The 26799-nt window shown below is 36.8% G+C and overlaps 1 protein-coding gene across 12 annotated transcripts in view; it reads right to left on the bottom strand.

Moving 5' to 3' along the window:
* The window catches only part of BPTF (bromodomain PHD finger transcription factor), a 124408-nt gene that overhangs the window by 7937 nt on the left and 89672 nt on the right, over positions 1–26799 (bottom strand). For 7 of the 12 annotated variants that reach the window (XM_024573445.2, XM_024573446.2, XM_045182529.2 and 4 more), the window contains 10 exons: positions 26068–26176; positions 20307–20524; positions 18144–18369; positions 16512–17428; positions 14676–14758; positions 14160–14385; positions 9441–9763; positions 6460–6633; positions 5510–5702; positions 4364–4448 (listed from right to left, as the gene is read on the bottom strand). In XM_024573445.2, coding sequence (XP_024429213.2) covers positions 4364–4448; positions 5510–5702; positions 6460–6633; positions 9441–9763; positions 14160–14385; positions 14676–14758; positions 16512–17428; positions 18144–18369; positions 20307–20524; positions 26068–26176 — 2554 coding nt within the window. The remainder of the gene's footprint in view (positions 1–4363; positions 4449–5509; positions 5703–6459; positions 6634–9440; positions 9764–14159; positions 14386–14675; positions 14759–16511; positions 17429–18143; positions 18370–20306; positions 20525–26067; positions 26177–26799) is intronic. The other 5 variants (XM_045182534.2, XM_024573449.2, XM_024573447.2 and 2 more) reach the window with 3 other exon arrangements.

The raw sequence follows: 26799 nt of genomic DNA, 5'->3' as shown, positions 1-26799 counted from the left end.
GGGCCTAATGTATAAATTTGGCTACTGTTAAGAAGGTTCTTTGGTTTTAAACAAAGGAAACTATATCAACATGATTAATACATATTTAAATATACTATCCATTTTCACAAACAAACAGTTAAGTATATCATATGTACAAAGAGAAGGGGAAACCCAGGATTAAGAACAAAACCTCTGTAGTTTTGTGATCCCCTTTTGTTTTCTTTATTCATTTTCACTGATAGCGGGGTGGACTCAACACTATCGTGGTGTCCACTTAAATCAATTTAAGGGAAAAATATTAGCTGATATAAGAAAAAATATCAGTACGTAATAGTACAAGTGTGCAGAAATGACAAAAATCATTGGGTGGTACACAGGTAACTTGTTTGGAATATACAAACTTAAATATCCCTAAAATAACATTAGGGCCTGGGAAAAAGTTGTGTTTGAAGGGAAATTCCATAAACAATTTATAATACATAAAAATTTGGGAGAGTAAAAGGCCAGTGATCTCAAATCAATCTATGACTGAATGAAAGAAACACAATTCTAAACTAAACCTCAGTAATTATTTTCAAATTTGAGAAAATGATTTTTTTAAGGTTTTTTTTTTTTTTAGATTTTATTTATTTATTTTTAGAGAGAGGGGAGGCAGGGAGAAAGAAGGAGAGAAACATCAATGTGTGGTTGCCTCTCACGTGGCCCCCACTGGGGACCTGGCCCGAAACCCAGGCATATGCCCTGACTGGGAATTGAACTGGTAACCCTTTGGTTCACAATCCAAACTCAATCCACTAAGCTATACCAGCAAGGGCAGAAAATGATTTTAAAGCTCAGTCAAAAATAAGTTCAAGACTAAGAAACATCTGAAAAATAACAGCAATGAGAGAAAATTTAATCTATGAGACATTAACACATAATTGTAAATGTAATTAATCACTAAATTGTGCATATAAAAAGTTAAAATGGCAAATTTTATGTTACGTGTTTTAACACAGGCACACACGCACAAACGTGCACACAAAACAAACACACCCCCCCTTTGCGTTTCCATTTATATCAGCAGCGGAAAATATGCAAACAGGGATAACTGCAAAAGTACACCTGATGCCCTGACGGAATTCCAAACACAATCTGACTACACCTACCTATTCTGTACGGGTAATGAAAAGTAAGTACTTAGTACAACATTCCAGGATATTACCATTTTTGTACCAAGTTCTTTTTTAAAAGGTATTTCTGAAGTCATTTATGTACCTTTAGAAAATATGTAATTGTTTACTGCCTAAAACCTAGGTATTGTTCTGTAACTAATTTTTCTTTCAATTGTGTCTTAGAGAATTTTATTGTCTTTATATACACACATAAGATGATGTTTATCAGGGTGGTATAAGGAAGAGATAGTAAAACATACTTGTACAATTTAAAAAAAAGGAAAAAAAAAAAAAGAAAAGTAAAACAGCCCTGGCTGGTGTGGCTCAGTGGGTTGGGCATCATCCCACAAAGCAAAAGGTTCCCTATTCAATTCCCAATCAGGGCACATGCCTGCGTTGCAGCCCAGGTCCCCAGTAGGGGGCGTGTAAGAGGATTTATCTCTCACATATCAAGGTTTCTCGTCCTCTCTTTCTCCCTCCCTTCCCCTCTCTTGAAAAATAAATTTTTAAAAAAAAATCTTAAAAAGAAAATACAGGAAAACAGTCTAGCTCTTCAAGAAAATACTTTTGGTCAAATATCTTAACATATATTAAACTTACAGACTATATAAAGCCATTAAAATCATGCTATTGAAGATTAATGACACAGGAAGAGGTCAGTCAGGCATATTATATCATCTCAATTTACACCCCCCCCCAAATGTAATGGAATTCAGTGAGGAAAAAATAAAAGATGCATTTTATCTTTTATTTTTTTAAATTTCCTAAATTTTCTATAATAAACCTGTTATTTTTAGAAGAATTACCTACCTACCTATCTAAAGCAGATTATACAAATCTGAAATGCATATGAGGATTAACTTGTCTCTTCAACTTCCAAAGAGAGGCAACAACTACTTATGTTGTTTTATCTTTTTTAAATATGAAAGTTGCTTTTTTTAAATTTTATTTTTTGATTGATCAATTGTGCTTATTACAGTTGTCCCTGGATTTTTCTCCCTTTGCCCACTTGCACCCAGCCCACCCTCTCCCATATCACTGTCCCATTCCTGGGTCATACACAAGTATTCTTTGGTTAATCCCTTCACTGTCTTTCATTCAGTCCCCTGCCGTTTGTTTCCCTCTGGCAGCTATCAGTCTGTTCAGTGTATCTATGCTTCTGTTTCTGTTTTGTTCGTTAGTTTATTGTGTTCATTAGATTCCACATATACTGTTGGTGGGAATGCAGACTGGTGCAGCCACCGTGGAAAACAGTATGGAGTATCCTTAAAAAATTAAACATGGAACTCCGTTTTGACCCAGTGATTCCACTTCTGGGAATATATCCTAAGAATACTGAAATATCAATACAAAAAAATACGTACACCCCTATGCTCATAGCAGTGCTATTTACAGTAGCCAAGATTTGGAAACAGCCTAAGTGCCCACCAGTAGACAAGTGGATAAAAAAGCTGTGATCCATTTACACAATGGAATACTATGCAGTTGTGAAAACAAAAGGACTCGGTGGACCTGGAGATACTATGTTAACTGAAATTAGCCAGTCAGTGAAAGACAAATACCACATGATCTCACTTATATGTGCAATCTAATGAACACAATAAACTAACAAGCAAAATATTTGTTGTTTTTTTCAAAGACACTTTTAACTAGCCCTCATTTATCTCTTCTTCATGTATCCCTTTTCTTAAAAAGTTGTCAATAGGGAAAAGGCAGAAAACTGTACTTGAACAATTAAAAAAATTAAAATAAAGTTGTCAACAAACACAAATCCTTCCTATTAAAAAATATTTTCAAAACTGAGATATAATCGACATATAACACTGTATTAGTTTTAGGTGTACAACATAATGATATATGTGTATATTGCAAAAAGATCACAAAAATCAATTTAGTTAACAGCCATCATCACACAGTTAGACTTTTTTTCTCTTGTGATGAAGCTTTTAAGATCTACCTTCTTAGCACTTTCAATACAATAAAACCCTTCCCACTTATAAAATGCTTAGCTGGCTTTGGAATACTTTTATCATCAGCCAGAGCTAATCCTTTGGCAGTTTTGGGAGTTTTTATGTATGTTTTAATTTTTATAATTTTTTTGCAGATGAACATTTTTTTGAATCGTCTCTGGAGGATATATGCATTGATTCCAGAGAGAAAGGAAGGGGGTGAGAGAGGTGAAGAGAGAGAGAGAGACAGAGAGACAGACATTAATGCAAGAGAAACATCAACCAGGTGCCTCCTGTACATGCCCCGACCGGGGACCAAACCAGCAACCCAGGCACATGTCCTGACTGGGAATTGAACCCTCGACCTTTTAGGTCCATGAGACAACATGTCAACCAATTGAGCCATATAGGCCGGGGCAAACTATTTTTAATATACCATATTTTGCCGTGTACAATGTGTTTCTATGTATACTGCACACCCATGTTTTGGGCCCAAACTTTCAGGAAAAAAAAATCTTTTGTTTTAATTTCTTAACTCAATTTTTATTTACATTTAGAAACAAAAGTATTTATTATATTCCAGGGTATTATTTTGCATACAGATATCGTTATTGCTTTCTAGCGTTACACTTTTAACACAGAAGCATAAATAAAATAATTCAAAACATTTATATGGATACGGAATTCGTACTACCTCTCTGTATAATGTGCATCCTTATTTTTTCTCTAAATTTAAATTTGGGCAAAAAAGTGTACATTACACACAGCAAAATACGGTAATCACTGGAGCTTTCCATCTTAATGCAATGACTTGTAGGTGTAACTTATTACCCGCCCCAGCCTAGGAAAGGAGGCTATTTTCTCTCAGATTTCTATTGTGGGTCCATCAGATTGCTCTCCTTCAGGAAAAGATAAAAGGATGAGAGGCTCAGACAGACCCTGACCCATTCATTCAATCTTTTGTATAGCTGTATAATACTCTGCTTATATATCATCTGGCTTAGCTACTCTTCTACTGATGGCTATTTGATTTCCAGTATTTTTGCAATTATACACACTGCTGTGATGCACATTGTACTTGTGCACATGTAAACTCTAGGAAATGAAACTGCTGGGTACAAGGGTATGCACATTTAAACACTTACACATACTCCTAATTTATCCTGCAAGTTATGACACCTACTTATATTCCCACCAAACTTGCTCAACATATCCTCATATTAATTTTATATCTGCTGAGACTTCTGAAAAAACTCTATATTCAACTCCGGTACGTACCCATGGGTTCCTTAATGACACCATAATAATCTGGTGCATCATTAGGGTCCACTGGTTCCAGGAAGGGCCAGGCCATCTTGTGGGCCTGCAACGAAAAAAAAAAAAAGGCCATTCTTATTGTCAGGTGGAAATACTCATCCACGCAAATACCCTATTGGAGTTATGTCCAAAAGTCTTAAACTGGATAGATAATATTGTTTATACCAGGGGTGTCAAACTCATTTTCACCAGGGGTCACATCAGCCTCACGGTTACCTTCAAAGGGCCAAATGTAATTTTAGGACTGTATAAATGTAACTACTCCTTAACTTGGGGCAAGGAGTTTGGCGCTACAACCAGGTAGAAACAAGGTGCAGGGCTGGATTTGGCCCTCGGGCCTTGTGTTTGCCACCTGTGGTCTATACTGAGATGATTTTTGCTCTGCTCACAACTTATCTCGGATGGGCATATGCTATAACAGTGGTTTTCAGAGGGTTGTCTGAGGACCCTGGCATGAGAGGGTAGAGTGGGCTCCAAGTGTGGGATGGTTACCACTGCGGGCTAATGAGGTGGCAGAGATGTGGTATTAATACATTAAACCACATACTGAGACTTTGCTCTGCTTTCCATTCTCTCCACCCCCGAGTGTGATGACAACGGGACAAAATGTCAATCCAGCACGCATGTCTTGAATACATCTCTAGCATTTGCTAATGTTGTAAGCCATCACCATTTCCTTTTGATTTTTAATAAGGGAGGGCTCAAAGCCTTAGACAAGCATTTGTAGATCACTAGAATTCAATCAGACTGTTGTTCAACCTATGGTGGTAGGATTAAAATTTTCTTTAAAAATAAAATTTAGGTTAAAAAAGTGAGTCACTTTAAAAGGCGAAAGATTTATACGATCTGACAAGAAACCAGAGTATAAAAGTGAGTCACTTTAAATACAAGTGCTAGATAAACAGCAGCTGAGCTACCGTGTGGATGTGGAGCCCTCGTGGCATCGGCACTTGAAGGACTGAAGCTTGTGGCGCACTTACTTCAGTAGACTGGCTAGGAGTCAGTAAATAATCAGGTACTTGACTTGGAAAAGTCAAGCCCTAGAAGTATTTCCAAAGTCACGACGGTGGCTTTCATCTTCAAACTGTGCACACAGTGGCTTCTCACCTGTAAAGAACGCAGCACCCTCTTCAAACCCTCATAATCTTTCTCGGTCAGTGGCGTGAGCACTGTCATGGCATCCTCTGTTGACTGGCACTGTGGACAGACATACTCGTCAATGAGCTCTGCCTCACTCTGCAAGATGCCAACACAGCGCCCATGGTACCAATTCTGACACCGATCACAGCCAATATAAAATCTGCAAGATCCGAAATGGAAATGTGAGTTCAAAACAGATGGAATCATATTACTTATAATTTACTTTTAAAAGTAATAAAACATGCACCTGAAAATCTTCTAATTCTGGGATATAAAACAGATTTAGTATTATAATTGTTTAATACTTTTGAAGACTGACGTTCCTATGTGTTAATTTAGTATTTCTGATGTTAAAAACAAGCATTAAAAGTTTATTAAGAACACTGTATAATATTAGAGAACCCATACCAAAAAAAGTAAAACATTTAAATTGACTTTAAAGCTAAAAACAAAATAAAAGGCAGAAATCTTTCAACAAGTACCATATCAAATGGGAAGTGGATATTGGTCACCCAACAGGGAGTTGAAAATCCTATAAGCTAAAAACAGAGTCTCAGAGCTTGTATACAAATTAATATTTTTCTAACCTATGAGAAAGCACCATTTCAAACACTGATAAAGTCCAAACAAGTCAGGCCATTTTAATCTCATTAATTTCTATGTTACATATTGAAGAATCAAGTCTACCATTAAACCATATTTTTCCCAATGCATCTCAAACATTCACTATGAAGCGACATAAATTTGAAGGGGAGGTAAAGAGGGAAAAAGAGAAAAAAAATTGGAAAGGAATTTGTAATGTAAGTGTGTAATATATGCAGAAAATATCTTGCTTTTTATTTTAAAATAAATAAGTAATCAGTCAGAGCAATTTGGCTTCCTAAATTATTAAATATGATGCTCTTATCAGAACTCACTGTGACTCATCATAAGGTGTTCTGCAGATACAGTACAATTCCTCACTGCTGCCCTCTTGTGCCCGTTTACAATCATTACAGATGTACACATCCATTTTCTTAGCCTCCTTTTCTGTGATGCCAACACATTCTCCATGATACCAGTTAGTACAAAGATCACAGCCAATATAGAACCTAAAAGTATTCACAATGAAAATGACAATGTAGTTGTCATTTTGAGCTGCATGGTACTTAAATCTGTCTTCCCTGCCTTGATTCACTTTATTACAGGATAACTTTCTGCAATGAGTCAGCTAAACATCCTGAATGCGACCATTCTACCCCTGGCAAACTATAGCATCTGACACTTTATCAAGTGTAAAAACATAAAGTCACCCACATCGGTTTCAACAAATATACTGTTTAGTGAAATATGGGTCTTTAAAAACATACTGGGATTTGAAAAAATAAAGGACACACTGATGGTAATGTCTGCCTCTTAATGAGTATGTGTAAAACTGCAACAGGCACAAAAACCAAAGCCAAAGAATCAAAGACTTACATCTGTCAAACCTATGCCACAGAAGCCATTGCAAAATCAGGGCTATTTCTTAGATAGGTTTGAAAATGTATCTCACAATTTAAATTTGAAAACAAAGCGAAGCGCAAACACCAAGTAGAAGTTATACTACAAGAAACATGCAGGTCAGCCAGGTGTAAAAGATAAATGGTCAAAATATGATATGAAAAAGAAAACTAAGAAAGGTGCATGTAGTAATTCAATTTCTACTAAGTTTTCTAAATACACATTGGAATTTAATCTAACTGTCACAGATCTTCAGGTAATATAATGTGTGTGACTATGTGGAGAGTGGCCAGGTGAATTAATTGTAAGGAACTGCTTCAATTAAAAACCAGGGGTGCCTGGTACAGTGTTGTAAGGAGAGTTACCAAAAACAGCCAGAGGTTGTGCAGTATTTGGCAAGGTGGGACTATGTATGTGTAACTGGGCTGATCACATACAGTGAATAACCCTCAAGGCTTTTGTAATACAATATCCCAAATGACAAAATGAAGAATGTCTCTATGACAAACACACAGTGTATCTGAGAGTGTCAACAGGCACCGTGTAGGAATGCCATGTCAAAGTCATAGGAAGAATTAGTGTGGATCACAGGGAACCAGATTAGTATGGATCAGAGGGAACCAGACTGGCCTTGCTGATACCATTGTTCTAGCAAGGTGTTTCTGGGTAGATTCACCTCCAGAAACAGAAATAGTCCTCAGGCTTTAAACTTCATGAACGTTAGGCAGTAAGACATGGTTATGTAGATTACCCTGCCACCAATGACTTCTTTCTTTTGAATTATGACTTTCACATGATTCTCACTGCCACAGGGGGGTCTTCAAGGTGTTTTTCTATGCTGCCTTCACCAAATGATGGGCTGTATGTCCTGGAAGTAAGCTTAGGACTTGAATTTCAAGTTTTAGTTGCTCTCATTAGATTCCCAAACCAACCTGGTTTGGCAGAAGAGATTACAAAATAATCCTAAAAAAGACATTAACTCATCTGAACTCGAACAGGGAATGAATGAACCTGGTATACTGAAATGTTAATAATGACAAACTGAAAAATATGAAATACCCACAAAATAATGAGGCAATCTCAACACAATGAGCACATATACACGTGTGCCTCATTTTATGCAATTTAGATATTACATAAAATAAATTTCTGTGATCTTAATATTTTAAATAGACCAAAGAAGACTGTTATTTAAAGAAATTCCATAAACTGATCTTTTTGTAAAGACAATAAAAATCATGTTCTGTTTTGTTTTACAAATCAGTCTATTTTGCTTAAAGGAAGGCACACTTGTATTACACTAAGGGAAAAATCACGTAATAGGGTTCCCCTTTTACATTATATGTAATTTCCAATATAATAAGACAATGAAAAATGAAGATGCCTAAACTGATCTGTTTAATTCAACACACAGCTAAGTCTATCAACAGAACTTTCGATCTAGCACTTGCAGATTATAATTCAAACAGCTTCACTGAAGCAGCTTTCAGGCTGCAACTTAAACTTCATTAAAGAGACAGTTTTATTTTAGAAAGTGATTAGGCACTCACATAGGTAGACATTAAGCATTCCTAGTCCTAAATAATCCTATCTTTTAGCACAAACTTTTCAGTACTGTAAAAAATACTGTGGTTAACTTTGCTTTAAAAAGCTAGCCTACATTTAAATGTTTAAAATGGAAGCTAAATACTTAAATGATAACAATGATAAAAAATAAAACTACATTTAGAGATGAGTATCTCTAAAATCTTGTATATATTACCAAATGCAAGTCACAACTGTCAAAAACAGCTTCCAGCTGCCATGCTTATCAAATTTATGTCTTACTTGAGGAATAAGTAAAAGGAATACTTTTTGTATTTTCCTGACTTTTTCACCAATAAGGAAGTGGGAACTTTGACAAAAATAATACTATTATACCATTCCAATACAACCCCCCCCCCCCGAAAATTGCTTAAAATTAAACAATAAAAAACCCAAAGCCACTCAAACTCAAAGCCTCCTGCACCATTTTCACATAGTCTCTAGAATTTGATGTATCAATGTTGTGAACAGACCTCAGGAAGGATGCTCTGAACGCTGGGCAGCGACAGTAATACAACTCCTTCCCCAGACAGCATTACTGACTGATTTGGACTTAATCCAAAGAGAAGAGGAGAAAGCCAGGAACAACAGAAAGCTTGTTTTTGACAGAAAAGAATATGAAGGACAAACACAAATCATGAACACAGGAAATAAAACTGTACTTGGTAGTGTCAAAGTTAAGAATATTAGATGCAACTCCACAGATGAAACATTATTACCCTTACTTTTAACTATTTTCATTTATGTTGCTATCATCTAATTTTCTTCAAAACTGGAAGTTTAACAGCTAAACTTTAAGAAAATAAACTAGAGCTCAAAAAGATCTACTCACTTAGATTCATCATAAGGCGTTTTACAGATACAGTAAAGCTTTGTGTCCTTCTTAGTTTCCTTTGAGGTAGTAGAGATCATTTTCTTCTTCTTGGACTTGGAGCTTGAGTCTCTTTCCTCTTCCCGCTTCCTCTTCTGCGAAGCCACAGGCAGCGTGGCTGTGGCAGTGGCCTGGGGGCCTGAGTGCTGTGGGGGAGGCGGAGGTGGAGGCGAAGGTGGAGGGGCTGGAGGTGCAGGAGGTACTGCAGGGGGAGTGGCAGCTGCTGCTGTGGCCTGCACTATTTCTTTTTCTTTCTTAATTTTCAGGTCTCTCTTGAGCTCTTCCTATTGTCAATTAAAGACAACACAAGACTATCATTTGACTTATGTAAATGCATGACCTTGCCAGAGGTTGTTAACATTACCCCCTTGTTGAAAGTAGCTCCACAGTTCAGCCTAATGTGAGGGAATTGTAGTAATTCCAAACACCCAAGATCTTAGTTTACATTTAACCCAATTAAAACAACTTGAGCCCTAGGTGGTGTGGCTCTGTGGATGGAGCGCGGCCTGTGAACCAATAGACTGCTGGTTCGATTCCCAGTCAGGGCACATGCCTGGGTTGCAGGCCAGGTCCCCAGCTGGGACCTCTGAGAGACAACCGATTGATTTATCTCTTTCATGTTTCTCTCTCTCTTTCCTCATTCTCTTCCCCTCTCTCTAAAATAAAATCTTAAACAAAACAAAAACCCCCAAAACTCAAAATGAAAGGTGAAGATAACAATTAGGCAGGTGCTAGGGGTCCTCAAAGGTGGTCTGACAGAACAGTGCACAAGTGTCTAACAAGAAATGTGCCCTCCTGGTTTGCCTTTTAGTGAATTGATTATTTCACTCATGGCTCAGGATGTGATTTCAAGTGTCCTCTCCTGCTGGCTGCTTTCTTCTTGCTACTCACCTTCTGTGTCCTGAGAGTGAGACTATGCATGAACTGAACATGATACGCAAACTTACCAGCCCAAAGCAGGAATGAGAGACAGAGCTGTCTTGTTTCTATGCCACTTGTCTAGAATTTAAGGCTGCAGGGAGTGCATTTTCTTATTACAGATTGCCATAAATTAAAGTCTTTACTTTTTTTTTATGTGAAATACTTTACAGACACACCTCTGCTACCCAGTGCTACAACTTATTCTGAGAAAAACCGCTGTGATCGGCATACATGAACAAACTTGGTGTAAATAAACCATAGTTATGACCAAGCTTTTAAGCAAAATAAATATACTAACAAATAAACCTGAATGGTTGTGGTTTAATAAATTTAGATAGTCTTGTAAGTGAGAAGATAAGCTCTGTGACTTTTCAACAGCCCTTCTCTATTTAAAAAGAAAGTCTGAACTTTTTCCTAGGGAAGAAAGTAAATACTGAATTTCATTTTCATAATTAACGTGGGCTGATAACATAATGACAGCAGGGAAATCAAGTTTGTCAAGACCATACAGGAGGTACACACTTGACCCTTTTGATCCCCCCTTTCAAGAACATACCAATGATAGGAAAGTATAAAAAAGAAAAAACTGAAAAGGCATAGCCATGCTTGAATACCACAGAAATGTCTCTGTGGAACGGAAACAAAAAACTATGAACAGAGCAAGAACTGCAGGCCCGCAGGGCTCCAGATTCAGAAGCAGGAAGTGGTGGCCTGATGACAGTAACAGGAAGAAGGGGACTCAAGCTTCATGTGAGGTGAGCAATGAGCAGGCTCCCTCCCTGATGTTAAGGGGTAGCTGGGCTACAGTGGGCTTCGAGAGAGGAAAACAAAACCAAACCTCTCTCCCGTAAAATACGAAAACAAAACCAAATGAAAACAAAACATGTAATGTGAAAAAAGACCATCAACAAAATCAATAACCAAATCTGAATTCACTCATGTGAAATTAATTTCATACAATTTGATAGAAACTTTATACGTAATACGTATGTTTGAGATATTCAGAGGCAAGTGAAGGTATAAGTTCTATTAAAAATGAGTGAATTATTTTATCGAAAAGACAAGCAGAGAGGGATGGAGAAGGGATGAAAAGGTGGAACACAGAACATTTTTAGGGCAGTAAAACTATTACATATGATACTGTAACGACATGCTTCTGTATTCTGTATGTAATATGGATATATGACTTTATGCCTTTGTCAAAGGCACAGACTATATAACATGAAACTTGATGTGAACTGTGGACTTAATAGTAATAGATCAATATTGGTACACCAATTGTAACACGTGTGCCACACTGATGCAAGATGTTAATAATAGGAAAAACGGTGGGAGTGAGGGGAAGTGTATGAGAATACTCTACCTTCTACATGATTTTTCTCTAAATTTAAAACTGCCTTAAAAAATAAAGTCTATTTAAAAACTGACAAGCAGAAATGATATAAGAACAGGTAGATATAGAGAACCAGTCACATATCTTAAAAATAAAATCATTATAATGCTGAGTATTTTCTTAAAGTATAATTTTTCTTCTTCAATAGACAATGCATTGCCAAAGAGAACCATAACTGTATAATCTTCACGACAGTAATAACATTTCCAAGTGGTGCATAGTATACTTAATGCAGAAAAATGTTCAGCATTGTTTGTCTCTAGTGTGACTGTTTTGTATAAAGTGTGTTTATATGAATACAGAATAATATAAACAAGGTGTATTCTAAAATTATTTTAAAATGGTAATCTTTGGGCAGTCTAGACTTATAATTTTTAATTGTTGGCTTTTAAAGGTAACTGCTTTGAAAGATATTGTAAGTACTATTCTGTAACCTGCATTTTTCATTCAAATATTTATGAGAATTTCCCTCAAAAAATTAAAACCAAAAAATAGCACCACTCCTACCTGCACTGTTTTGTTAAAGTGTTAGTACGCTGTGTGTATTCTCCAAAACACCCTTAATCCAGTGGCTCTCAGCTGAGGCTGCGAACGGTACCTCGGGAGAGTGTTTGGGAATGTATGTGGAGGGGACAAGGCCAACTCCTTTGGTTAGTAGAACAAAGGGAAAGCTACTAGCATTTGGAACCCAAAGCCAAACCTCCTACAGAGTGTAAAAAACTGGCCTGCTGAATCCAACTGAGAGACACTGATCACCCATCTCTTCTTTGTGGGCTTTGGGCTGACTCCAGATTTTTGTTATGATTAATATTCATATGTCCTTGCTCATGTATTTTGCCTACTTGTTTGTTAGATGGTTCTAGAAGTAAAATTATAGATCAAAGACTATTCATATTTTGAAATATTCTCTAGAAATACATGATATTTTCTCTAGAAAAATAGTATTTTCATTTCTTTCATTAGGTCGAATATTTTTGTATGTTTACTGATATTTAACATTGTTACATTTGAAAAATGCTTATGTGTTTTATACTACTAGACTTTTTAGATTTCAGCTTTATGGAGGTATAATTGACAAAGCTGTATTTAAAGTGTACAACACTGTAGTAATCTGATTTACACGTACTACTGTGAAAGGATTCCCCTCATCTAAAAATCGGTGTTATCTTTTTCTTATTAAGAGCTCTTTAAATTTTAGGAATACTAACTCTGCCATAAATATTAACATTTCCCCCCTATTTGTCATCTGTTTTACAAAGTTATCTATGGTATTTTTTTTTCCTACACACGTTTTTTTTTCTCATAACATCATATCCATCTTTTCCCTTTGTGGCATTGGAAATCTGTAATGCTTGGGAGTGATTTTTTCTCACCCTAACATCACAAAAATTACAATCATGTTTCCTTCTGTTATTTTTGTGGCTTCCTTTTTTATACTAAAATTTTGGTTTATAAAATATTTCTTAAAGTGGGAGGTAGTATATTATATATTCTGTTGCTCCTGTGAATTAGCTCTTTTGTTTATGACACCTTTACAATGTTTGCAGTCCTGACACTGACTGACTACCTTAATGAGTTCTCTCATAAATTGTAATAATTTTTCTTTTGGGGTTTTGATATAATAATAGTATCATACACAATAACAACTTTATTTTCTTTGATCTTTTCTTGGCTTAACATATTAGCTAGAATTTCCAGAGACACTAAATAATAATGGCAGTTTTTGGCACTATAATCTGGTTTCTAACATTAGTAGGAAGATCTCTAATGTCTTAAGAGTTATGTTAATTTTGGAGCTGATCAGTATTTTAATATTTCTCACTTTCTTAAAATATACAAGGCTCTTAGGGATGCTTTATGTAGCCTCCTTCTCTTTTAAAAAGCTATTTAAATATATTTGAATAAATGTTTCTTTCATCTTTCAATAAATTCCCCAAGTAAACAGAGGAACAGCAATGCTTTCCGGATCAGTTACAAGACCAGGAAGAAATGTGGTATTATTATTTAATGAGCACACTTTACTTTTTATTCTTTGAACATTATTTCAGTTTCTCTGTCTACCTTTCTCATGAAAGTTGGCTCCTGACAACTTCTGGCAATACTACGTCATAGAGAATAAAAGCTATTCCCAAGAGACTTTGCAAATGTTTTACTCGACTCATAAGAGTGCCTAGTTTAGAGGTTACGACATACATTTAAGATACAAAATCTTTAAGACATGTCCCACAGCTTTTTACTAAATATATAAAAATGTAAATTCTAGAAATCAAGCTGCAATTTTAAGTTTAACCAAAATTTCAAGGGAAAAAGAGGATACAATCAGATGCTAAAAACTGGACACGGAAGGAAAGGGAGTATCTTCTTACCTGTACTTCAATTTGTAGATCTTTGTCCAAGAGAGCTCTCTTTTTCAGAATTTCAGCTTTAAGTTGCTCTTTGTGTTTGAAGAGCAGGGCAGAGAGCTTGGTAGCATTCTGCTTGCTACGTTTTTGTTCCACACTCTCTTCGCGCTTTCGTTTTTTTGCCGCTTGTTTTTCTTCTTTATCTATCTTATCCAAAATATACTTCATCACCTGGTTACAGACAATCATTCTAGAGAGAAATACACAACCTATGTAACGTTGGGCATTTCATTCTGAAGGGCTTAATTTAAGACAAGATTTCTGATGTCTATACAAGTGATATACAAACATTCGGCGACTGCAAAGCTCCAAAGAGTGATTCAAATCAGCTATTAGAACTTATCTGTGCAGCGTTTCTCATTTAATTAACTTCAGTCAACATTAAAAAATATAAACTCAGAGCCTGTGCATTTGTATGCTAAAGAGAAGAGACTGATATACAATGAGACCCTTTACTGGGTTGTAAACATCTCTCCCTACCTTTGATTCTCTTCTCTTTCAGCTGGAGTCATGGTCTTTTTCTGTTTTAAATGTTCTATTACAGCATTATGTTTCATCACCACCTTCAGGACAGAACAAAATCCAAAGTGCATATTTTATAACGACTACAAGTTGGTACACAGATAACAACAGAAATCTGAGCATAAGTACGTGTTCCCAAAGAAAGAAAGAATTTTCTACCACAACACAATTAAAATTAGAGCTATATGGTCTGGGTGCTTACCACATATTGACAATGCCTCATTTATTCCTCATAACACTGAAAGGTAGGAATAATTTTATAGAGATCCTGAGACAAAATAGAAACTATGTATGTAATTTTAGCCCAGCCAATATCCTCCGAAGTCCATGTTTTTAACATTATGGCATTAATTTTAAGAATTCCCTCCACCCCCATCCTGCAGATAGGCTAAAGATATTAGGGTAAAGACGGATATTGCGATATAAAAATTTCAACTTACAGACTATACAGTATTAAGATCTGAGTAATAATACATTTTTAACACATTACATATTATGTTAATTTTATAATTCTATTACTATAGGTCTTTTAAACTCTTTTACTCTTTAAAAAGTACTTCTAGTCCTGGCTGGTGTGGCTCAGTAGATTGAGTGCCGGCCTGCAAACCAAATGGTTGCCGGTTCAATTCCTAGTCAGGGCACATGCCTGGGTTACATGCCAGGTCCCCGGCTGGGGGCATGTGAGAGGCAACCGATTGATGTGCCTCTCACACACTGATGTTTCTCTCCCTCTCTTTCTTCCTACCTTCCCCTATCTCTAAAAATAAATAAATAAAATCTTTAAAAGTGTTTCTAATAATGTATTATAATCATCAAAGTTGCTGAGACTAGATATTAAGTATTGGAAACACTAAAAAGAAATGATAATTATGTGACATGACAGAGGTACTACTTAGCATTACAATAGCAACATTATAATATGTAAATGTATGAAACCAACATGTTGTACACCTTAAATTTACACAATGCTGTATGTCAAATACATGTCAATAAAAACAAAATAAAAGTGCTTCTACATATACGACCTCATTCAATCATTCCAATGACCTTGGGTGGCTGGAAAGAGGGAGTTTTAGTGAGGATACGGCTAGAGGACACAAGTGAGTTTCAGGGGCTGTGAATGGGAGACCCAGGGACTGAATGCAGGTCTCATGACATGGGAGCACTTGAAATCCATACTCTAACTCCTGACTAGTGCCAGGCGGTGCATGCTGTAGATGCAAAGAAAACTTTATACAGTAATGTTATACATGTGACTTCATTTTAAGTAGGATAAATCTTACTCATCTAAATTGCCTTACTTCACTAAGATGCTATTCCATAATGCCACTTTACGTGTAAGCTATGGAATAACATTTAATATGTACTTACAAAGGTGTGGCTAGAAATGCAAATGAGTTTAACCAGTCTATAATTTGCTTAGTCTACATGCAAACTAAGGGATGACAACTGTAAAGAACTTCAAACAAATTGCTATGAGGCCTGAAGTGGATTTAAAGCTTCATTAAACCTTCCAGTTTTCTATTAATGATACTTCAACTCCTAACTCCATTCTTTCCATCTTAGTTCTCCCAAAATGCAGGTAGTTTTTCTAATAAGCACTGACTACTTCCAACAAAGAGTTCCAAACCATAATGCTCATTCAATATTTTGGTAAAACCAATGCTGCTTCTAAAGTGAAACATCAATGACTTCTGTCTCATTTAGGAAACCTAACACAACCAAACACTAAGTCTAATGCACAGCACAATAATTCAAGCTACTGAACATGCTGCTTTTACTTAATAACTTTACCTGTTTCTGAATGATTTCACTTTGATTAGAAGCTTGGAGGGTGTGTTCCCGCTTAATTTCTATCTGTTGCTGTTTCTTCTTTTGCTGCTGATCCCTGAGTTGCTGAACCCTTTGCAACTGCTCTTGCACACTGGCTGCCTGCACTGTAACCACATTCTGAATCTGGTGAGTCTGCACAGGACTGCTTTGCTGAATTTGAATAGGTAACTGGAGTTTGATTTGCTGGGGCACACCACCTTGCTGAGCCTGTATCTGAGCCACAACCTGTGACTGGATCTGAGACAGAACCTGGACTTGTTGTTGCAGCTGAGGCACAGCAATGACTTGGGGCTGTGGCTGCTGTATTTGTAGCTGAGGACGGGATGGGGATGAAACAGTAACTTGACTTAACGTCTGTCCCGATGAAAGAGTTTGAGGTGAAGACTGTACCTGGGGTTGTGACTGTGGCTGGCCCTGGGAAGGTATCTGAAGAGATGTATGTGGCTGAATTGGAATCGGTTGTGAGGTTGTAGTCTGAACCTGGGATTGCTGACCAGGAGACACCTGGGATGGAGTTGATGGACGTATTCGAGCCTGTGGTGGACTTTGGACGCAAGCAGGAGGCTGTCCTTGAACATTACTTTGAGGCTGACACTGTACTGCAACTTGGGGTTTGGATGACTGTACTTGGGTGGGTTGTGCTTCAGAAGGGACATGGGATGCAACAGTTGTTTGGGTCTGAACTTCAGGCTGAGGCTGAACTTCAGGCTGAGCTGGGGACTCAGGCTGAGCTTGCGGCTGGGGTTGAGCTGAAGGCTGAGCAACCTGTGGCTGGGATTCCAGAGGATTCACACTTGATGACTGAGCTGGTGGCAGGGTTTTGGCTGGTTGCACCTGTGTCTGGGGTGACAATTTACTCTGTCTTTGTTCACCTGTACCTGTGAAAAAGAAAAACCAAATAATTCTATTATTCTAGAAGAACATAAGACCAAGATTAAAGAAGAATATGAAGGGGATTTTCTACAGGTGAGAATTCTGTATTTCAGTATAAAAGATTGATGCCTTAGAAAGGCTCCTTTTAGACAAACTTGAATCTTTGAAATTGGGGAGTGTGGGCCCTGTTTTATGGCCACCGTCTGCACACTCTGCTGACTCTCCAGATAACTAGTTTCCAAAGTAAGGCTCAGTCTCTGGAAATCAGCCAGGCCTTTTGCCCCAGGTGAGTTCTCGCCCTCATTTTGCTCCCACGGTGTGGTGGCAGTTAGTGGCAGCAGCTTGCAGAAATCAAACAAAGTGGTTCTGGACCTGTAGTTCTCACTTGCAGGTTATGAGCTGGATCTATATGGCCACCCACCCTAAGATTAACTCCATGGTTCAACCAGTGCCTGTAAGGCTTCCAAGGAATGTGAGCGTAATTATATTACCACGATTCCACTCCCTCGCCTCTCCTTCTATACATTTTATGAGGGGTGAAGGTGAAAGAGTCTAAGAATGAGAGATCTTGTTGAGATGTTGTGAGGCTGACCAGCCAACTGTTAGGCTTACTGGCTTGAAGTATATCCTTCCAAAGATAAGCACTCATCTCTTACCCCTTTGCTAGCCCAGCAACTTGTGGTAATAACATGCAGTGCTTCCAATAAACCCAAGTTCTACCTGCTGCTGTGGTGGAAACAGTGGTGGTGGTGGTGGTGCTGGCTGTTGTGGCTGTTGTTGCCAATGGGGTAAAGAGGAATCGCTGAACGGTACCATTTGGCATTGCAGCTTGCATCAGCTGCTGTCCTGGACCTGGAAGTATAGTCACCCCTTGAGGTATCAACTGCAACTGTCCAGTAGTTTGACCTTGTCCTTGAATTACTACTGTCAAACCTTGATTCCCACCCTATGGAAAAAACACAACATGTAAACTGAATTCAAAGCATCAATCTGTAAGTATACCATTTTTATGTTAAAAGATCCTATAACAAATGAAAATGTCTTTCAATGTCTATGGAATGGCACCAGAAGGAATTCAGATAAGCTAAAATAAGAATATTTATTTAAAAAGACTGATGCTGTTTATTAGAAAAACCATGAACAACCCAGAGTGTTCCGGTCCAAGCTCTCCAAATGGACAGCCAGGAATCTGCCTGTAAGTAACAGCACTCCTCCAGGTCTAAATCATCCAAATTTTAAAATACAGTACTCCCCCTTATCCATGGTTTTGCTTTCTGCAATTTCAGTTACCCATGGCCAAGTGCTATATGGATATATTAAATGGGAAATGTAAGAAAGAAATGATTCATAAATTTTAAACTGTGTGCTGTCACGAGGAGTGTGAAGAAATCGCGCACTGACTGCTTCTAGCCTCTGGAAGGCGAATCGTCCCTTTGTCCAGTTTATCTTATCTACGCTGTTTGTGCTTCCAAACATTAGTCACTTTAGTAACCCTTTTGGTTATCGGATCAACTGTCTCACTACTACAATGCATGTTGTGCTCAAGTGACCGTTATTTTACTTAATAATGCCCCCAAAGCACTAGGGCAGTGATGCTGGTCATTTAGATATGCCAAAGAGGAGCCGTAAAGTGCTTCCTTTGAGTGAAAACAAATGTGTGTATAGGAAAAACATAGTATATATAGGGTTCGGTAAGGTCCATGGTTTCAGGTATCCACGGGAGTCTTGGAATGAATCCCCTACAAATAAGGGGGTACTACTATAAGGACACTGAAGTGAAATGTTAACATCAACAAAAAATTCTGATTTTCAACATCTTATATTAATATTGTTTTATAATTTCGAAGCATCTTTACACATACAGCCTGCCTCATGTGATTTTTCTCCCAATGAACTTGTGACTTTGTGGAGTAGGGCAAGGAATTTGGGAGGAAAATGGGGGTGCGTCTTACAGTCCAAATACAGCGTACCTGGCTCACTAGGAGGTGGGGGTGGGGCGGTGTGTAGTGGGTTTTTTTTTTTTTCCTTCCCTATTTTCCTCCTCTAAAACCTAGGTGCGTCTTAAGTTCTGAAACATACTGTATATTACAAGTGTCCGCAGAGGCATGGGTCACTTTCTGTACGTTTTATATTGTTCTGGAGGTCTACCTATCTTACTCTATGAATTAGTGAAGCATTATAGTAAGTTTTGATATCAGGTTATTATGTAGGGAAAATCCTCCAGTTTTTCAAAAGTACGATAGCAATTCTCGATCCTTTGTACTTCCATATAAATTTTAAAAACCAGCTTATCACCCTGTCTGGTGTAGCTCAGTGGATTGAGTGCCAGTCTGAGAATCAAAGGGTTCCTGGTTTGATTCCTGATCAGGGTACATGCCTGGATTGCAGGCGAGGTCCCCAGTATGGGGCATGTGAGAGGCAACCACACATTGATGTTTCTCTCCCTCTTTTTCTCCCTCCCTTCCCAGCTGTGTAAAAATAAATAGATAAAATCTTTTAAAAAAGTCAGCTTATCAAGTTCCATGGAAACTGTATTCAATCTATTGATTACTATTAGAGTAATTGGCAACAACACTGAGCCTTGCAAGGAAGCAACCTGATGTACTCAAATTTTATTTTTCCCATGGAAATGGGTCAACCAATAAAATTTCAGTGGTTAAAAGGGTTACCCCTCCCACTGTTACAGCTTATGGTCTAAGGACTCTAGATAGGCGAGGCTTATCATATACTACCTGTAAAAAGTATTTTTGTTTAACCTAGAGAGCAGACATTTCTTGCTTAAAACAAGTGCTTTTTTAGTTTCTGAAAATAAGTAGTCTTTTAAAGTTACAAAAAGAATAAATAAGATCACCTCTAAAGTTAAAATGATGGTGCGTTACTTACGTGGCCCTGTGTTAACTGAGTGAGCTGAGCCATGGTAAGCTTCACCTGTCCCTGCTGGGGGCGAGGGGACTGTGAAGTCGAAGACTGCAGATTTGCAGTGGATGTTCCTGAAGTTAATCCTTTCTGCCCAGGTGTTGAGGAAACTGCATTAGGGGCAGAGATTGCAGTGGACACAGGCTGACCTCTGATGATCTGAGTCACCACTTGTTGAGGAGTACCTAGGCAAACAGCAAAGCATTACAAATTTTTATAGGCCTTTAGCACTTAGAGTTTAAATATTTTCATACTTCAGATGAATGTATTCTTTTCAATTTTCAAGAAAGCCTTATGGGATGCCAACAGCTCAAGGATGCATTCAGACATATACACGTGCCTAAAGGATCCACCTTGTTGTCAGTGAGCTTGTTTTCAGTCGTATCACTGACGACCATCTCCATTTCCTGCTATCTGTAGTATAGTGGAAAAGCAATTAATATTCTTCCTGTATGTCTAAAGCCAAAATGACAACAGGGAAGACATAGAATAATATGTAAAATATGCCATTATAAGGCTGCTGTTCTTTAGGAATAGAACATTAACATATTTAATGTAAAATCAATTCATGTGAATTTTAAACAAAACATAATCTGAAATATTCTGGGTCAATTATAAATAGGCTTTTCCTATAGCTCTGTGTCAGACTGTTTGGGAGAAGCATGAGAGGAAGGACCACTATATCCTCGTCTTACTGCGCTTATTTTTGATGAGCTTCACAGATGTTACGTTTTTGTTTTTGTTTTTTTTTTTTAACAAACTGAAATCAAGACCTGCCACCAACAAAAAGATTATGACTTGCAACATTTGCTTTATTGCAATGGCTTGGAACCAAACAAGCAGTATCTCCAAGACATGCCTGTACTTGAGCAAAGTACTCAAAGAATGCGTTCATAGTTATTGTTCAATAAAAACTACTGAAGTTCTACTTCTAAAAACTACCATTTCTCATTTAACTTGCTGAAACTGGAAGAAAGGAAGGTAGGATTCCCCTCCAATCGGCATGCCCCTTGTAGGATGGTTGCTAAGAGTAATTATTTGGGAGTTAATTTAACAAAGTCCTACTCTTTATTAATTAGTGAATAGCATCGCATTTTCAAAGTTTGGTATTCACTTCCTTTTTTCCTTCTGTGATTGCATATTTCTGTGTATATTTCTTTTAATGACTGGTGGTCAATATCCTTGCATAGGTATACTATTGAGCATATTTTGACATTTGGAATACCTTCCTTTTTTCCTTTTTAAATAACTCCATGGTGAAATCCTTGCTTACACACTTATATGGGCTTCTAATTATTTCCTTAGAATAAACACCTCTAGTTACTAGGTTCATAGTAGTTACACAGCAGTAACTTGAATTTTAGAAAGGTTTTATCAATTCATACTCCCACCATAACTGAGTGCCCATTTCAGTGAATAAAGTCCTAGATACTATCACTAAAGTAAAATATTTCGGCAATCAGAAAGAATATGATCATAGTACTTGAATTTCTTCAATTACTATAGAGGGTCAGCATACAAAACTGTCAAGTCATTGTAATTCATTTGTGAACTTTTCATAGTTGCTTTTTACACATTAAAGATACATGACTAAATAGCAAAAATGTATTTTTCCGACTTTGCTGTCTGACTTTTATTTGTAAACCTGTAAGTTTTTTCATGTGGATTTTCTTTACGTTTTACTTATTGCTCTTAAAGTTTTCTTGCATTCTCTAGTCGGATATATCTTCCCGAGTATATTCTTAATCACAGTATATGTTGTCTATTTTCCCCTCAAAACTGATTATCCCAGTTATCATTTACTCATAAATCCAGTCCTTCTTCTGATTCAAACACACCACCTTTGTCATACAGCCCATTCTCACATACAATGCATCCTTAGTTGTCTCTCCTGGTCTACTTTCCTTTGGTATCATGCTTCTAATTCTGGGGGCTAAAAATACACTTTAACAACCGGCAATGCAAGTTTTCCATCATTATTCTTTCGTCTAAACTTTCCTTAGTTATTCTCATCCATTCTTCAGGATGAATCAAATAAACTGTACAGCACATGTAGTCAAGTGCTTTCATTTGAGAACCTCTACACCTCAACAGTATGTCCTCATACTGTAGGTCGAAGAACACTGCATGAAAGGTTATTTTAGTTGATTACTTGGTACTGATCACTTGGTGTCATCATAAACACAGATGGGTAACAGGTTGGTAGCAACTGATTATATGATGGTCATTCAGATAATAATGCCCAATATGTACATGTTATTTTTAGACTATCATCAAAATGCAATTACAAAAATTTAAATTTTTTTATTACATCCTGGGAGTCTGTGGATTGCACTTTAGGAAAGGCTAGTGTAGGGAAGGAATAGGGATAAGTTGACCCACACACACTCAGACACATATAATGCCTACCGACCCACCCAGGGCACCTCTCGTGACCACAACTGCTGTTAACTCTTCTCATCTTCACTGGGTCCTACCAGCCCCAAGGGCCATCTTGCTTTTCCTTTGACACAACAGCCCCACTCACACTGAAGCTATATAGATTCACATATACAAGTCAAACACACACATTCGCAGCTACAAAGGCTGCAGGCTTTAGGGAACAAAAGCTCTATGTATCTTGCAATCGTTAATTTTTTCAGCTTTTCTAAGCATATTATAATTTATCACCTATAATTTTTTTCCTCCTTTACACATTATTTTATCTTTCCTTTCAGTTACCTGCCTGACATCTATTTTTAAACAGGAATGGATATTGATTTTTATCAATTGTCCCTGTATCATTAACTGAAGTAATAAATCATATTTTGTTTGCTGTGATAGATCCTGCTTTGGTATTTAAAAAAAAAAAAAAAGACTGTCTAAAACTACACTATGTTTCTTATTGGAATTGTACTAAATTTGTAAAATGAACAGGAAAAAATTTAATCATCTTTTTCCATGTTCTAGAACTTTTTTCTTAAAAGATTTATTTATATATTTTTTTTTAGAGAGAAGGGAAGTGAGGAAGAGAGGGAGAGAATAGCCATGTGTGGCTGGCTCTCAAACACACCCCCTACTAGTGACCTGGCCAGCAACCCAGGCATGTGCCCTGACCGGGAACCCGCAACCGTTTGGTTTGCAGGCCAGCACTCAATCCACTGAGCTACACCAGCTAGGGCTCTATAACTATTTTTCATAAGAAGGAATTGTTTGTTTCCTAATCTTTTTGAAGAATTTTACCATTAAAATAATGAAATGCAGAATTATTTTTATAGGTAATAATATGGCAAAACTTTCCAAATTTTCTTTCCTTGACATGAATCACTGAGATTTGAAATGTATAAGAATAACATATATTTATGCTTAATTATTCAAATAGATTTAATTCCTGAGTATAGTGAGAATTTTCAATGTTTTACCACAAGGATACCTATAAACAGTTATTTAGATTTTTAAAAACTTATTCTATTTTTAAAGCACTTTCTCATGCCTAATTCTTTAAACTAGCATTTTATTATCTTTTCTAAAGATCAGATTTGCAAAAAAAAAAGGCTTATTTTAATAATATTTGACTTGTTTTATAATTATATTTGTGTTTTTACTTTACTTCCTCCTTCTTTTCACTTAAGATTTGTTTTAACTTTTCTCTGCGGCCTCTGCTGGGGCTGGAGTGGCGGCCCCATGGAGCTCCGGACTCTTGAGGGATGACTTGAAAGTAGGGCATCCTTGGCCATCTTGAAGAGAGGAAATTGGTGGCAGGTGGATAGTCTATGGAGTTTGCAGGTGCCTTCACCTGAGTGAGTGACCTGCCTCCATCAGGACTCAGATGTCTGACAGACAGTCCTGTGTGGCAGCAGGATAATTAATGGTCGAAAAAACTATTGTCAATGGACTTTTGCAATGAAATTTTGGATTACGTGTCTAATTTTAATCAGGAAAACTAAATCCCAGAGGAATAAATTCTATAGGCTCCAAAGGGCCATGGAAAGGAGGCTCAGTGCCTAGGAATTTACACAAAGGAAAACAATCTGATAAGAGCAACTAATTAAGAACTTTAAAAAGTGACAATGGGCCCAAGGTGGTATAGCTCAGTGGATTGGGCACAGGCCTGTGAACCAAAGCATCACCAGTTTGATTCCCAGTCCAGGGCACATGCCTGGGTTGCAGGCCATGTCCCCAATATGGGGTGTACGAGAGGCAACCATACATTGATGTTTCACTCCCTCTCTTCCTCTCTAAAAATAAATAAATAAATAAAATCTTAAAACTAATAAAATTAATTAAAAATTAAAAAAAATTTGTTTTACACATTTTTCTAACTTTTTGTTAAGATTTAAGAAAATGGTTTCTTTGGTCTGTTTAAGTTCACCAATGTACTTCAACTACCCAGAATAGGTGCTCAAGGATTTATTAAAGAATGAATTTGCTTCTGAGTTTAGCTTTGGCAGCATAGTTTAGTTGCTATTTGATAATCCGTGTGAAATAACACATTTGATATTTAACTTAAAACTTACTTATGAGGACATATTATTTTTAAATGTCTAAGAAAGTAAGTTATTACTATAACACTTTAATATAATGACTGAAAGCTTTACTACAAAGAATGTAGCCTAACAACATTCTACTTTTTGGAATTCATTAAGGTTTGACCCATGACACATTATATGACTATTTCATACAAATCATCCATAAATATTTAAAACCAATATGAATTCCTGAAAGTACAGAAATTGATATATGGTTTCAAATAATTTTTGATTAAAACACTTCAGTGATAATTTTATTTAGTTCATAAAGATTCCAGGTTGCATTTTCATTGTAATGTTTGTCTTTAAGCCAATCTAAAAACACCCACTTTGCCCCATTTAGGGTTTTTTGAAGACAATGAATTCTACTCTGCCCAATATTAGCAGGATTATTCTTATTCTCCTCATTGCTCCCCTCTTCCTTTCTTTTCTTTTTTTTTGGCCTTTGCTTCAAGTATCTTTGCCCATCCTTTGATTTTTAACCTTTTGTGGTAATTTGATTTTAGTTATGTTTCTCAAAAATGTATAGGTGGATTTTTTTTCACTCATTATTACATTCTTCAAATTTTAATATAGGAGCTTTAGCCTATTCCCACTAATAACAGGCTGGCACTGCCTTGTAATCTTGTTTTATTCTTTCTGTTTAAATGCTTCTTAACTGTTTTCTTGACTTTGTTTTCATCTTTTGACATAGGGGCTATTTTCTTAACTCATTTTCTACTCCAATTATTTGAGTGTATTTATTCTATTTATTGGAGGTTTAAAAAATATTTTTAGAAATTTTTATTTATTTATTTTTAGAGAGAAGGGAAAGGGAGGGAGAAAGAAAGGGAGACAAACATCAATGTGTGTGAGAGATACATTGATCAGTTGCTTCTCCCACGCCCCCAACTAGGGACCTGGCCTGCAACCCAGGCATGCGCCTGTACTGGGAATTGAACCAGCGACCTCTTGGTTCATGGGGCTGGCAATCAACCCACTGAGCCACACCAGCCAGCGATAAAAAAATATTTTTAGTAAGCATAACTGGATCTATTTTGCAGTGCCAGAAATGAAATAGTATCTATGAATGCATTCTACAATGGATTAGAATTTAGTATGCTTTGAAATCTTAATTCAGATTGGTATTTTCTAGTGTGTAAAGTGCCAAATACAGAGTACTACAGATTTCCTGGACTGGCTATATAGATGTAAAATGGTAATACTGGATGGAGGAATACCTGGCTGTACCATCACAGGTGTTCGAATAATAGCCTTTCCTAGTGTTGACTGTTGGAGTGGTGTTCTAATCACCGTCATACCAGGGCGGATCTGAGGCCCTGTGATTACCTATAAATGACATAAAAGACAATGAATTAAAATGTTTTTAAAAGAACAAAGCATGATGGACTTAGAACACAGATCTTTAAATATTGTATGTCGGTAAACAATTCTATAGAAATGACAAAAGATTCTTGGATATTACATTTTAAATTATATTAAGCATAAGAATAAAGGGAGAAGAGAAAATTTAATTGAAATGAGATCATATGAAATTCCTTGCCACTGATACTAAGAACAGCCTACAGACTAAAAGGAAGAAACAAGACCCAGTGAAGCTCTAATCTATAATCACGATAGTTGCTCACAGAAAAATGGTGCATTCTATTTTCCCTGAGATCCAATCCCTATCTGTAACCCAGGATATAGAAGAGTAAGATCACAAGCCAAATGTTATTTTATAGTTTTAAAGGAGAGACTACAGAGCATACTATTTTCAGTCTTATACTTAGGATCAAAACATTTTCAACTCTGCAAAACTTTAAACCTTTTCCATATTACTAGTGCCAAAGAAATGATGTATATAACAGTTGTACACATCAGCTGATTAAAAACTAGTTATAGTGCTGTGGATTGTATTTTTCATTCTTTATCTCAGCTGCACAGCAAGTTTCCTAGGGTGATCCCATGCT

Source organism: Desmodus rotundus, chromosome 9, assembly GCF_022682495.2.
Source record: "Desmodus rotundus isolate HL8 chromosome 9, HLdesRot8A.1, whole genome shotgun sequence".
NCBI lineage: Eukaryota > Metazoa > Chordata > Mammalia > Chiroptera > Phyllostomidae > Desmodus > Desmodus rotundus.
The sequence above is the reverse complement of the archived record's forward strand: the minus strand, read 5'-3'. Positions and strand labels throughout refer to the sequence as shown.